At 44.2% G+C, this 15,000-nt stretch overlaps 2 protein-coding genes across 12 annotated transcripts in view; one reads left to right on the forward strand and one right to left on the reverse strand.

Annotated features, from left to right (window-relative positions):
* LOC308079286 (NACHT, LRR and PYD domains-containing protein 3-like) overlaps positions 1 to 15,000 on the forward strand; it is a 319,371-nt gene that overhangs the window by 105,865 nt on the left and 198,506 nt on the right. The gene's annotated exons all lie outside the window — the stretch shown is intronic.
* Positions 2,360 to 15,000, reverse strand: part of lmo3 (LIM domain only 3) — a 36,381-nt gene continuing 23,740 nt past the window's right edge. Inside the window, exons 2-3 of the mRNA XM_080420714.1 lie at positions 8,649 to 8,774; positions 2,360 to 2,493 (exon numbers count right to left, since the gene is read on the reverse strand). Of these exons, the coding sequence (XP_080276840.1) occupies positions 2,388 to 2,493; positions 8,649 to 8,774 (232 nt within the window). The 3' untranslated portion in view covers positions 2,360 to 2,387. The remainder of the gene's footprint in view (positions 2,494 to 8,648; positions 8,775 to 15,000) is intronic.

Below are 15,000 nucleotides of genomic sequence, written 5' to 3' on the forward strand. Positions count from 1 at the left end.
ATCGTAAATTGTAAAATAAAGGAGAAGAAGAGAGGAGGAGGAGACAACCATGAAAGAAACAACCACCAACATTGACTGGTAACACAATAGAACTGTATTACATTTGTGCTTAAAATTATTACAATTACAGTATTTACAAGCCTTGTTGTCCTAAAAAATAAACCATCTCATGCTGAATGAACACATTAAAACAAATCATTATACAATGAGCAAGCCAACAAAAAACTGGATATTTCTTTACTATTTACAACCCGACCATTTAGACCATTTACACATGAATGAAGGTTTTGTTACTTTGTGTCTTTAATTCATTGGTTTAACCCTTTAAGACCGGGAACGCATCTGTGTGTCATTTTAAGATTTATATGGCTATTGAAAAATAGCAGATCTACAAGCTCATAGCGCAGCACCGAGTGCCGCGCTATGAGCTTGTAGATCTGCTATTTTTGGAAACATTGTGAACGTTTGTGCAAATCTTTTGAATATATATATTTTTTAAATCATTTTTACTCAAATCTTTGCTTCTGGGGGATTCTACTAATGTCTGAAAAACTTATCCATGTTTCTATATCTGTGGTGCACAAACTTTTTCATGTCAAGGACCCCCAAATTGATATGTATTTGGCCGCGGACCCCCACCTCAAAATATGTTGTTCCAGGGACCCCCAGAAGCAAAAAAACAATCTGCTATTTTTGAACAGCCAAAGTATAAAATAATGGTTTTAAGTGGTTTCACAGATGCGTTCCCGGTTTTAATGGGTTAACGCCAACGTACCGCGTGACGACATAGATAGGCCCTCATGAATATGTATGAAACTTGATTTTATTCACCTGTTCGATTCCCATATCTCACGTTCCTCGACTCGCACCTGATTTTAATTAGGGAGACACCGCTACGTTCTTTATCTAACTCCAGACGACGGCCAGACGGTGCATCACTCGTTTGAAACTAAAACGGCACATTAAAATACGTGTCTGAAAAACAGGCGAGTCTCAGCCGGCACTGCACCGTGATTGGTTGATGGACCGTTTTCATTTAGCCAATTAGCTGGCCAGCTAGCGGGGGGAAAACAAACGAAGCCGTTTCACCAGGTCTTTAACGAACACTTGGCGAGCTTGGCTGCACATCCAAACCCCGCTGAGGGCTTGGTGTCGCTGTTACTTAACACTGATCCCCCCGTCCAGGGCTGCCTCTGTTACTTAACACTGATAAGGGTAAAGAAGATGTATTTTCTCGTCACGAGGAGAAAAGAAAGGGGAGTAGCCCAGTAGCCCATGGGCGACACACTCTCATTCCAAAACACCTTCTCATCCCAAATAACACCTAAACAGTGATATCATCAAACAATGATGTCATCAAACAGTGATGTCATCAAACAGTGATGTCATAAAACAGTGATGTCATCAAACAGTGATGTCATAAAACAGTGATGTCATTAAAACAGTGATGTCATCAAACAGTGATGTCATCAAACAGTGATGTCATAAAACAGTGATGTCATCAAAACAGTGATTCAGTTTCAAGTAAATCATCAGCAAAATGTCAAAATGGTTATTTTTTTCCTTCTAATTCCCTTTATTTTATTTTATTTTTTTGGTTGTCAAACCAAAAACAACTGAGGACTTTTTAAATAAATACAGTTGTAGAAAAAGTAGCCGACCCCCCACCCCCCCGTCTCTAAAACTAGCCCCGCCCCGCCTTCATTAACCACTCCCCCCCGCCCCGCCTTCATAAACCACTGCCACCACCCCCCCCCCCCGTTACACTTAATTGACCGGGAGGTCCCACAGGGCGCTGTACTAGGTCCTCTAGTATTTACCCTCTACATCAAAGAGCCCCCGATCTACAAGCTCACAACGTAGATTGATCTGTTTTTAAGTGGCTCAGACGGTAGGTTTTGCCCAGAGTGTGAAATAAAAGATTTCACAGATCAGATCGTCAACAGCGGAGAAAATAAATAAACGACACACGTACAGCCCTTCTGAATGGGGGGGGGGGGGGGGCATCGTTTAGTCACAGATAAAACCCACATTTATTTTTTCTTTCTTTTTGTAATACTTCACAAGTCTGTCTGTCTGTCTGTCTGTCTGTCTGTCTGTCTGTCTGTCTGTCTGTCTGTATGGCTATTTACTGTACAGCGTTAGTCTCTCCGCCTCGCTGAGGGGGGAGGGGCTTGGAGTTATGTACATGGGGGGGGGGGGTCTGGGGACCACTAGGGGGTCCAAATGGAGGGGAGGGGGTGTGTCAGAAAGCAAGGAGGCGGGATAGTGCCTTTTCTTTGTTGAGTGATTGTTGCAAACCCTCCTCTTTTATAGTCTCTCTCTCTCTCTCTCTTCCACTCCTCTTCTTCTTCATCCTCCTCTTCCTCTCTCTCTTGGGGGGGGGGTCAGCGGACCTGGGGGGCGTAGCCCTCCTTCATAAGCCCCTCCTCATAGTCCGACTGACACAGAATCATGTTGTTCTTCAGGAAGAACTTGTCTCCCACGCAGAACCTGGACAATACACAACAAATACACACAGTAAATACACAACAACAAATACAAGTACCAGTGTTAATGTGGATGTAATCTCTGAAGAACAGATTCAGAGCTACGCTACTGAATCTGTCGGGAACGTGTGCGCGTTAGCCTACAAGTGGGCGTGCCTTCAGATCAAGAAGCAGGCCACACTTTACCCAATCAAATGTAGTGGGCGGGATTTACATCTGGGCGCTCGCTTCCCACTGGAAACAAACCCAAACTCATTTAACAACAGCGTCCTCTGAGCCAACAAAACCACGGAAAGATAGTAACATTTTAACTTTCTCTTTCATCATAGAAACAAGTGGCTTATAACCAAAACCATCCATGTTCTCTGGGAGAAGTGGTGTTAGTGTTCTGTGGAGAAATATTGTTAGTGGGAATGAAAACATAGTCGCACCACCGGAAGTGGAGGGCTAAGAAACATCTAAAACAATATCTAATTTCTTCCTTACTATAGTCCATTGATTTAGTCATCTTTACAAAATTGTTTATTCTTTTTTTGTTTTGTTTGTCTTTTTCTTCTTTTGAGCAGTTTGTGTTTTTATTTCTTTATTTGCACTACTGCTCCCCTTGGAAACTTGTGTTATTATTATAATTTTTTTGTATTGTTCTTATTGAACTTTTAATCCAGTTGTTTTAATGAACTCTCCCATGAAGGAAAGGATTCCAAATAAGCCATCCGGCTTCTTCCTTTCCTCGCACAGCAACTTGTCTTTTAATATGTATTGTTTCTATATTTGTTATAACAATGTGCTAATAAACTAAACTAAACTAAAGTAAACTAAGGGCAGAGACCAAAACCCTGGTTTCCAGTCAGCATAGGTCTAGTTAATCACTCCCCCCAGAGTCAAATTAAAAGTAAAAAAAAGCAGAGGGCGCTGTTTTTCCTTTTTTTGACGATGGGTTCCCAGATTGATGTGGATGTGGTTTTAGAGTCTTTTGAAAAAACAATACATTTAGTTTTAGTCATATTTTAGTAAATCTGAAACGTTTTACTTTTAGTCAAGTTTCAGTCGACTCAATATAAAAGCTGTGTGGCGAAGATAGCTGATCTACAAGTCTGTTCACTGGCTTTACATTTACATTTAGGCCCCGACACTAACAGGGCTATATGTGTGCCTGACTGAAAGAGACAACAGAGCTGCCCAAAAAAGTGCCTGAACAAAACATAATGTTGAATAACAAAGGAGGGAATGTATTTCAATTACTTTTTTCATTACTGCTCAACACTGATAATAAGTAACTATGCAGTTCAATGTAAAGGTAGTTTTCCAGGGCTTTGGGCCGTGAGCCAATCACGTTAGACAAACCCTTGGTTACGTAACGGACCAAAACAAACAGAACACATCGTTAGTTCGTAGCTCTAGGGTTCACACTCTGAGACAGACTTTTACCGCGACCGACCGACCGACCGACCGACCGACCGACCGACCGACCGCGTAAACGAACACTTGAGCCGAGGCGTCTCCCATGGTACCCCCCCCCCCCCCCCACCCCCCCTGCTTTAGCCTAAACAACACCCCTCCCCCAAACCCACCCACCCGCTCACTGCCCCCTACGGCTAGATCTCTGCGCTGTTAACCCATTCAATCCCAATTATGAGAGAGAGAGAGAGAGAGAGAGAGAGAGAGAGAGAGAGAGAGAGAGAGAGAGATGGAACTCCCTCAAGGACCCCCGGGGGTCCCTCGGACCTCACTTTGAGAACCACTGTGCTAATGGGCGCCAGCAGCCGGCGTTCGTCCAAAATATCAGTTTTTGTTTTAGAGAAGTCACAACATTCACAATTAAAATAATAATAATAATAATAATGATAAAATCCATCTCTAGCTCCAGAAACTTGGCTTCATTTCCAGCATAAACTGAGACACATTATGAAACGGCAGCATTTTGTTTTGGCCCTGAAAATATATGAGCTGATATGAAATACAATATAATAAATAAATATACGAGCCGATGTGCTGCAGTATTTTAGAATCTCCGTTAATTGGTCCCAAATGAATCGGGCGGCGGGTTCAATCTTTTCTCCCACTCTGCCTGCGAGGCGCGCGATAAAAAGCTATGAATGAATTCCCCCCGGAGGTACGAGGTATAGCTAGCTTGCGCTCCTTGTTTACCGCTCCCATAGCCAGAAGGTAGCTAGCTAGCGCTGCTGTGTATGCCGCTCCCATAGCCCAGAGGTATAGCTAGCGTTCGTCTTGCCGTTACCTGAGACAGAGCTCTGCTCCCCCGGCCCGGTTGGCTAGCTGCTATAGCTGCTAGCGCTACGCTACAGCGTGAAAACCAAACATCCAAGGAGTTCCGTTAAACACAGCCTAGCTGCTCCCCCCCCCTCCCCCGCTCCACTGGTAAACACAGTGCACCGCAGCATTTGCCGACCTTGTTGAAATGGTGATAAGGAGCTAAGAGATTCTAAAGAGGAGAGGAGAGGAGAGGAGAGGAGAGGAGAGGAGAGGAGAGGAGAGGAGAGGACCACTCTCTTCTCCTCTAGTCTTAGTTCTACTGGATCTCTTCTCCACTAGTCTTAGTTCTACTGGATCTCTTCTCCACTAGTCTTAGTTCTACTGGATCTCTTCTCCACTAGTCTTAGTTCTACTGGATCTCTTCTCCACTAGTCTTAGTTCTACTGGATCTCTTCTCCACTAGTCTTAGTTCTACTGGATCTCTTCTCCACTAGTCTTAGTTCTACTGGATCTCTTCTCCACTAGTCTTAGTTCTACTGGATCTCTTCTCCTCTAGTCTTAGTTCTACTGGATCTCTTCTTCTCCACTAGTCTTAGTTCTTCTAGATCTCTTCTCCACTAGTCTTAGTTCTACTGGATCTCTTCTCCTCTAGTCTTAGTTCTAATGGATCTCTTCTCCACTAGTCTTAATTCTATTGGATCTCTTCTCCACCACAAGGACCACAGATCCATGAGGAGATCTGTCTCAACATTCCCTCCATATAGTTTTCTCTCTCTTCATGTCACTGGAAAACAACTAGACCCTCATCTCCTTTAGTCTGACATAGTGATCTATCTATCTGCTGCGTTTCCTTCTCTGTCATTTCACAGTCTCAAACAAACATCAAAGCCCCCCCCCCTCTCTCTCTCTGTTCTATGCAGTGATCTAATCCATCAGGTCAAATGGTCCGCGGAGCAGGAGAAACGTTTCTCGCTGGAAACCGTTTGTCGGCAGAAAAAAATAAATAAAGTAGAAATCTGATAAACAGACAACAGGCGAGTGACGGAGTGGGGGGGGGGGGGGTCGCAGTGTGTAATTACCCCCTCGCTCCTGTCGGGGTCAGCGACGAGGCACACAATGCCGTTTGCAAGGTTGGATTGCTACGATCAAGTATGAGCGTGTCACACACACACACACACACACACACACACACACACACACACACACACACACACACACACACACACACACACACACACACACACACACACACACACACACACACACACACACACGATGATGACATCATCGGTAGGCAGGTTTCAAACAAGGTTTCTATTTCGTTTATTAAAACTAGAAATGTTTCAACATGCTAACTTTACAGGACGTGAAAGGCTGACGTTTCTATTGGCTTGGAATCCCCATCGATGATGTCACTGGTAGGCAGGTTTCTGAACCAATGAGACAGAGAGTGAGTAGACAGACATGATGTCATCTTTAATGAGCATTAGTGAGGACAAATTATATTATATATTGATAGTTGGGAACCAAATGGACCCTTACAGGTCTGTAACTCTGAGTGTGTACAAATGGAACCAAATGGACCCTTACAGGTCTGTAACTCTGAGAGTGTACACATGGAACCAAATGGACCCTTACAGGTCTGTAACTCTGAGAGTGTACACATGGAACCAAATGGACCCTTACAGGTCTATAACTCTGAGAGTGTACACATGGAACCTTTCAGAGTTACATTAACACTTGGAGGATTTGACAGTAAATCGAATTTAATTTCAATAAAATTAAAACGATTTAAAACCAATGCTCAACGTTTCACACTAGGGGGCGCAAACAAGACATTATTTTCAGAGAGATTTTTTTGTCTACGTCAAGCAGTAAACCAGGTAAAAAAAGATGAAAAGATAATTATAAAAAGTCAAAGCTCGAGGCGCCGCGCCTCCAATCAACGACGGCCGCCGCCCCCATAAATCTTCGTCTGAGAGCCGCGGCCAGATTGTGACGGGCATCTGCAACGGGACCCCCCCCCCCCCCCCCAACAACCCACCGACCAACCGACGGGCGGGGGGGAGTGGCTAAACGTCGATGTTTGTTTCAACCGTTTCGTATCACGCTAATGTAAGAAGAAAGCTTTAGCTCCCCATGCTTAAATGGCTTTTAACGTGCGTGTGTGTGTGTGTGTGTATGTGTGTGTGTGTGTGTGTGTGTGTGTGTGTGTGTGTGTGTGTGTGTGTGTGTGTGTGTGTGTGTGTGTGTGCGTATGTGTGTGAGGGGAGATTAGCTGACTTCTTTCATTAGAGGAGATGTTTAGCTGCAGCTGCTCTAGAATGGAAAGACAATAACCCAACGCTAATTGTCCGTAACCGGCCTTTCTCTGTGTGTGTGCGCGTGTGTGCATGCGTGCGTGCGTGCGTGCGTGCGTGTGTGTGTGTATGTGCAGTGTTGGGAGAAGTACTCACATTTTGTACTTAAAGGAGTAGTTCAGACAAAAAAAATGACTTCTCGTCTGTCAATTACACACAAAGCCCACGAAGCTTTGAATTCATGGAGATTCTTTAGTTTTTGTCTCATTCATTTGAGACATTAATTTGATGACCGGCGGAGACTCAAAGACTCAGAGACTCAAAGACTCAGAGACTCAAAGAGTCAAAGACTCAAAGAGTCAAAGAGTCAAAGAGTCTCCTCTTGGCCGATGACCCGGCACATCGCTGTCCGTAACTCTCATAGTGAACTCATGGTTCACATGGTACTCATGGTACTCATGGTACTCATGGTTCACATGGTACTCATGGTACTCATGGTACTCATGGTACTCATGGTTCACATGGTACTCATGGTTCACATGGTACTCATGGTTCACATGGTACTCATGGTACTCATGGTACTCATGGTACTCATGGTACTCATGGTTCACATGGTTCTCATGGTACTCATGGTACACATGGTACTCATGGTACTCATGGTACACATGGTACACATGGTACACATGGTACTCATGGTACACATGGTACTCATGGTTCACATGGTACTCATGGTACTCATGGTACTTAGTGAACTCATGGTACCCAGGGTACACATGGTTCCATTTGAACTCTCTCAGAGTTATGGGCGTCCTTGAAATGAAAAGGTTTGACATCCACTGATCTGGGAATACATCAACATTCAGTGCAGCTGCAAGTTATTAAACTAATGATGTAAAAAGTACATTTAGAGGATAAAACAGTGTGTAAGATGTGATAAATGTCATGGTATCAGAATGATGTAGACTGGCATACTCACCGATACCGATACCAGAATGTCATGGAGTATCGGAAACTGATATCGGAAATGAATTGAGTACAAAGGACCCCAATGGAAACAAGCCATAGGCTTTCTTGGGTTTTAAATCCTCTTAACAGACCTTGTATTGAACTGTACTTTCCTGTGCTTTTTTTGCTAACTGCTAATACATTATTCAATCAATCAATCAATCAATCAATCAATCAGCAACTCTACTGCTGCCTCTGACAATATTCAAATGCTCCCGTCATACTGTCCAATTCCACAAGGGGCGCTCTAACACAGCTTAAGAATGATCCCTCATCACTCAGAGAAGAAGTAGTCTGATGTGACGTCATTCCAAAACACCAGACATCCATCCACCCTGACTATGGGATTTTTAGAAAAACAATCCTAACTCAGTTGTTTTTTTTGCATTGAAAACGTTTTCAACGGACCAAAGCCCCAAAATGGCGGATCGTGGTTGGAATGTCATTGTCCCAGTGGATACACGGATCCCTCCGCCTAGCCAAGGGGACTTTTTTTTTTTGGCTTCCACGCCGTTTCAAAGATGTCTATTTAAGGTAATTACGTTGGCAATGGGATAAAAAACAATGTTTAATATCAAGGCAGGTAATGTGTTAAGGTAGACCAGTATACCATATACCTGTCTGTCTGACTACTACGTACCTCTGGTTACAGAGTTGACATGCAAAGCAGTCCAGATGGTAGACATTGTCCTTGGCTCTCATCACCATCTCGAAGGCAGGAATCAGTTTACTGCAGGCCGCGCAGTTCCCCGTTACCCCAAACAACCTGCAACACAATGTAAACAAACATCTGTTACCCCGAACAACCTGCAACACAATGTAAACAAACATCTGTTACCAAGAGTAGAGTATGGTTTTTGGTAATGGCGTCGTTGCGGTTTTGGTCGTTGCGGTTTTGGTCGTCGGGGTTGGCCGGGCTTAAAGCCTGGTGGAAGAATTTAATTGGTCTATTTTTTCTCTCATCCAATCGCTACGTCCGCTCAGCTGTACTGAGCCGGGAAAAAGCCAGAGTTGTACTTTAGGTCTCGCGCTCCACAAAACAGCAGATCTACAAGCTCATGATGTGACTCACGCCGCGACGTGTCGCGGCGTGAGTCGAGCCCCCGTCCCTCTATCCTACAAGCCCCCCTCCCTCTATCCTACAAGCCCCCCTCCCTCTATCCTACAAGCCCCCCTCCCTCTATCCTACAAGCCCCCCTCCCTCTATCCTACAAGCCCCCCTCCCTATATCCTACATGTTATTGTGTGTTCTTTGGTACGGACTAGACTCCCTCTAGATGAAACACAGTGAGACGTTCCTGACCCGCAGAGATACATTAGAAATTGATATATTTATCACCAATTATAATCTGTGTCTGCTGGCAGCGAGCTGAGCGGAGGAGAAGGAGGAGAAGGAGGAGAAGGAGGAGGGAGGAGGAGGGAGGAGGAGAAGGAGGAGAAGGAGGAGGGAGGAGGAGAAGGAGGAGAAGGAGGAGAAGGAGGAGAAGTAGGAGAAGGAGGAGAAGAAGGAGAAGGAGGAGAAGGAGGAGAAGTAGGAGGGAGGAGGAGAAGGAGGAGAAGGAGGAGAAGGAGGAGAAGGAGGAGGGAGGAGGAGAAGGAGGAGAAGGAGGAGGCCTCTCTGGCTAGCTCGCCGTGTGTGTTTGGTGTGAAGGAGGCAGAGAGCAGAGCGGTAAAGTGTCTTTGAATTCGTTACAAGGCAAAAACCCTCAGCTTAATTATGCCCCCCCCCCCCCACCCCCCCTCCTCCCCAGAGAGCCATTAGCATCTTGTGGCATCAAACCGGCCGAGCGGGACGGCAGGAACGAGTGGCAGGTACGCTACATCCATCTCCCTCCGCACGCGCACACGCGCACACGCACACACACACACACACACACACACACACACACACACACACACACACACACACAGGGGGGTTCTGGGAAATATATATGTGTGTGTGTGTGTGTGTGTGTGTGTGTGTGTGTGTGTGTGTGTGTGTGTGTGTGTGTGTGTGTGTGTGTGTGTGTAGCAGTGGTTCTCAAACTTTTTTTTAGCTGGAGACCCAAAAGAGCCAAAGTGTGACGTCTCCCCGGGAACCAAACTAAAGTGAAAATAGCAGATCTACAAGCTCACAACACATCAGATTAATGGCTTTAAAAAAATAATAATGTTATGGAATTATAAAATGTTTTAAACGTTTGAATTTGGGCTTTCTAATGCTGGAGGTAATACAGCTTCTGACAGCATTTTCAATATATATATATATATATATTATTTTTTTTCAAGAACCACTGAGTATTTATCTCCAGTATGATGGATCCCCTGATGGTTGTTAATCACTGAGGGTTTCACTCTGCTTCCTTGAAAAAAAAATGTCATGGCGACCTCCCGTTCTCTTGTTTTACCCAGTTGAAAATAGCATCAAAAAGACATCGTAAAACACAGGAGCCGAGATACAGGATTTTAAAGTGATAAGTTAACCAGGAAGTGAATGGAGCAGTACATCTTCGGATCGCGTTATCTTGGGTTATACGATCGCAGAATTTACCGCATAATCAGCAAAATGGCGCATAATTATGCATCGCATCGTATCGCATAATATGTGCTTCGCATCGCATATTACAGCATATTTCACAACTTCCCGCATATTTTGCAACTTCCCGCAATTTCACCGCATAAAATTGCGGTGAAAAGAAACCGCATATTTCATCGCAAAATCAAGAGTTTTAGCCGCGTAATCAAGGATTTTTGCCCGCGTCTTTCTGGAGGGTCTATTCTGGGTGGATTTTAAATGACAGAGATCTCCGTCAATGGCAGGGAATGTGTTTTTATTTTTTTTACATAGATGTGTATTTGCCTTTATGACGGGACATGTTTTAAAACTCTTTACATAAAGACACTCTGGCCTCCAATGATCTAATTCTATTCTCCCTGCAGGCTATGTGTGTGTGTGCACGTGCGTGCGCGTGTGCGTGCGTGCGTGTGCGCGTGTGCGTGTGCGTGTGCGTGTGTGTGTGTGTGTGTGCGTGCGTCAGCATGCAGAGTGGAGGATGAGAGAAGAGAGAGAGAGAGATATGGATCTAAATGTAGTTTCAGATCAAAGGGAAAGTGAATCATTGTTTTAATGAAACCACTTTAACCATGATGAGTGGAGTCCCTCAGGGGTCTGTTCTAGTGTCTGTTCTGTTCCCGCTCTAGAGTTAAATATCTTTGCAGTTTGCGGCGCGTTGTGACGCTTGTAGATCTGATATATTTTTTCAATGCTTCAACATGGGCAAAAAAACCTAAAAAACACAAAATTGTACTGTTTAAGTAAAATACTTAAATGCAAGTGTGCGTGTGTGTGCGTGTGTGTGCGTGTGTGTGTGTATGTGTGTCCATGAGGGGGCAACCATTTATCTCGCTTGCTTTGCCTTCTGGGGAAAAAAAACATTTCTGAAGGTTAATAAACAACCCTGGCGCGAACACACACACACACACACACACACACACACACACACACACACACACACACACACACACACACACAGTGTGTATCAGATAGAGTGTGTTATCGTGTGAACAAACCAAAGCAAAGCTTTAACAAGAGCCTGAAGAGAAGTCTGTCCTTATAATGGCTTATTGTGTTGTATGATTCACACACACACACACACACACACACACACACACACACACACACACACACACACACACACACACACACACACACACACACACACACAGCCTGTCACCCTCTTCAGCGTGTCCACCTCTCTCTCTCTCTCTCTCTCTCTCTCTCTCTCTCTGTGGTGTGTGGGTGTCTCTCTACCAGCAGTGCAGTGTGTTGGGGTAGAATCATTGATCATGGTCCCATTAGCGCCTTAAATGACACTTAATTACCCACTACATTAACCATGAGAGAGCCCCCCCCCCCTCCTTCCTCCACTACATTAACTCATTCAGACCTGAAGTCGTTTCTACTAATGAAATGATTCTAAATCCCACCAGTATTCTGGAAAAAAATGTTTCTATAATCAGCGGTTCAGTGGTTAATAATATCAGTGGTTCTCAAACTGTTTCATGTCAAGGACCCCCAAAATTACTAGTATTTGGCCGCCGACCCCCCATCTCAAAATATGTTGTTCCAGGGACCCCCCAGAAGCAAAGATTTGAGTTAAAAATGTTCGCTTTAAAACAATATATATTAAAAGATTTGCACCCATTTTCAAGATTTTTTGAAAAATAGCAGATCTACAAGCTCGTAGCGCGGCACCGAGTGCCGCGCTACGAGCTTGTAGATCTGCTATTTTTCAATAGCCAAATTGTAAAATAATGCTTTTTTTTTTAGCTCAAATCAGAAAATGACACAGATGCGTTCCAGGTCTCAATGGGTTAACCATGAGGGAGCAGAGAGCGCCGCGCCCCGCCATCAGTCAACATGATGAATGGCTGCCCTCCCCCCCCCGCCCCCAGACCCCCCAGATCTCACTAACCTCCCTCCACACTCATTAGCATCTCTGCTAGCATGAAAACCTCCTATGTACGAGAGAGAAAAAAAAACTGTTACTTTTCAGGAAAGGTAAAAAAAAAAACATTTGATCACAAAACTAGAGGGAGCGTTAACAACGCTCTGGTACCGCCCACAACGCTCTGGTACCGCCCACAACGCTCTGGTACCGCCCACAACGCTCTGGTACCACCCACAACGCTCTGGTTCCACCCACAACGCTCTGGTACCACCCACAACGCTCTGGTTCCACCCACAACGCTCTGGTACCACCCACCCATAAAACAAACATGGGTAAAAACTCCTTCTACAGCACTGCCACCCAGGTGTGGAATAGTCTGACCCCATCCCTCAAAAAAATGCAGTTTGCTGGGTTCCTTTAAAATAGCCCTGGAAATTCACCTTTCTGGAGGCCATAAGAGGAGGTAGTACTCTTTTACCGTTAGACGACCCCCCCCCCCCCCCCCATTGTTTGTACATAGTGTATTTTTTTTCTGTATTTTTGTGTTGATATTTGAACTGTTGGTGCCACTATATGACTATGAATTGAATACCAAGGACCTCAATGGAAACGAGACCGCAAGGACCTTTTCGAACGGACCTTTTAGACTGCATTTAGACTGAGCTGTTTTAAATATAAAATATTCAATCAATCAAAATGTGATTTAAATGTAGTTATTACTCTAGTCACAAGCTTCTTGTTCATACCTTTCATTGGTTACATATTTATAACACACACACACACACACACACACACACACACACACACACACACACACACACACACACACACACACACACACACACACACACACACACACACACACACACACACACACACACACAGTAAAATATCTCTCATGAGTCTTTTGAATGAAATGCCATTTGAATTTAAATGTTTTTCTTTTAGTTGTATACTTATATAGTATATATAGTAATATATATAGTTATATAGTAGAATATGTATATAGTTGTATAGTTGTATGTCTAAATATCCTAACATTTTAGTCGACTTAATCTGCAGTTTATTTAGTCGACTGAATGTATTTTGGCGTTGCTGTGACGACGTCTTAATGACAATTATAATATAGGTATTTAATATACATGAAACCATGTGTAGAAATACAGCAGGCTGACGTTGTATTGATACTACTGTTCATTATAATATAGGTATTTAATATACATGAAACCATGTGTAGAAATACAGCAGGCTGACGTTGTATTGATACTACTGTTCATTATAATATAGGTATTTAATATACGTGAAACCATGTGTAGAAATACAGCAGGCTGACGTTGTATTGATACTACTGTTCATTCATTCTATGGAGAGATGAAAAAAATATGAAAATCATGGAGATACAAGTTTTCTTCGCTGTCAGCGACGACGGGCTCTGTGTTGAACCCCCTCCTCCTCCCCCCCCCCTCCACCCTCTCAGGGAAAAATCCATGTCAATCTGCATAATTACACCTCGGGGTTAATAACACACAAATGATTTGTTGCATCTCAACAGAAAGACCCTTTTTCTCTCTCTCTGTCCCCCCCTAACCCCCCTCCCCTCTAACGACATGCACCTCGTTAACTCCCCCCCCCCCCCCCCCCCCCCGCCTGCGACTGGAGCTGGATTGTGGTCAAGTGTCGCAAATACATTATTGTTGTCGGGCAGAAAACTCTTATCTACATAGTCTAACTTGTTGGGGTATGGGTTAGAGGGTGGGGGGGTATGGGTGAGAGGGTGGGGTATGGGTGAGAGGGTGGGGGGGTATGGGTGAGAGGGTGGGGGGGGTATGGGTTAGAGGGTGGGGGGTTATGGGTGAGAGGGTGGGGGGGTATGGGTGAGAGCCAGTTAAGGGTGTCAGTCAGATGATTAAACAACTCCAGAGTGTTTAAATTATTTCAATTAGGCGTTGTTTGGTTGCCGTGACAACCTGGGGAATTGTTCGCTGGGAAAAAAAGGTTTTTCATTGGTTGAGCAGCAGCCACTTAGCACCTGATTGGTGCCTTCACATGTGATCTGCACTCTGATTGGCTGGATGGATGGAGATCACATGTGATCTACACCTGGACTCTAATCCACTAATGATGAATTATGGCCTCAAACACTGGTACACAAAACACACACACACACACACACACACACACACACACACACACACACACACACACACACACACACACACACACACAAAAGTTTCAAAACTTAAATTCAACGACAAACTGTTTGCCTGAAAACCTGATAAATCTGCACAGAAACTGCAAGATTTTAAAGTTGGTGTAAGAGATAATTTATCTGTTAAAACAAGAAGTGTAACACAAATTTTAACAAAAATATATATACTACAGTATGTTAGGTGATACATATGAACTGGCCACGATATTCTATGAATGCATACGAGTGAAAAAGGTGTGTGTGTGTGTGTGTGTGTGTGTGTGTGTGTGTGTGTGTGTGTGTGTGTGTGTGTGTGTGTGTGTGTGGTGAGCGGTCATTTTGGAGAGGGTGTAATGAAAGTGGGACACACACAC

The sequence above is a fragment of the Gymnoscopelus braueri genome (genome assembly GCF_963280865.1).
Source record: "Gymnoscopelus braueri genome assembly, chromosome: 23".
NCBI lineage: Eukaryota > Metazoa > Chordata > Actinopteri > Myctophiformes > Myctophidae > Gymnoscopelus > Gymnoscopelus braueri.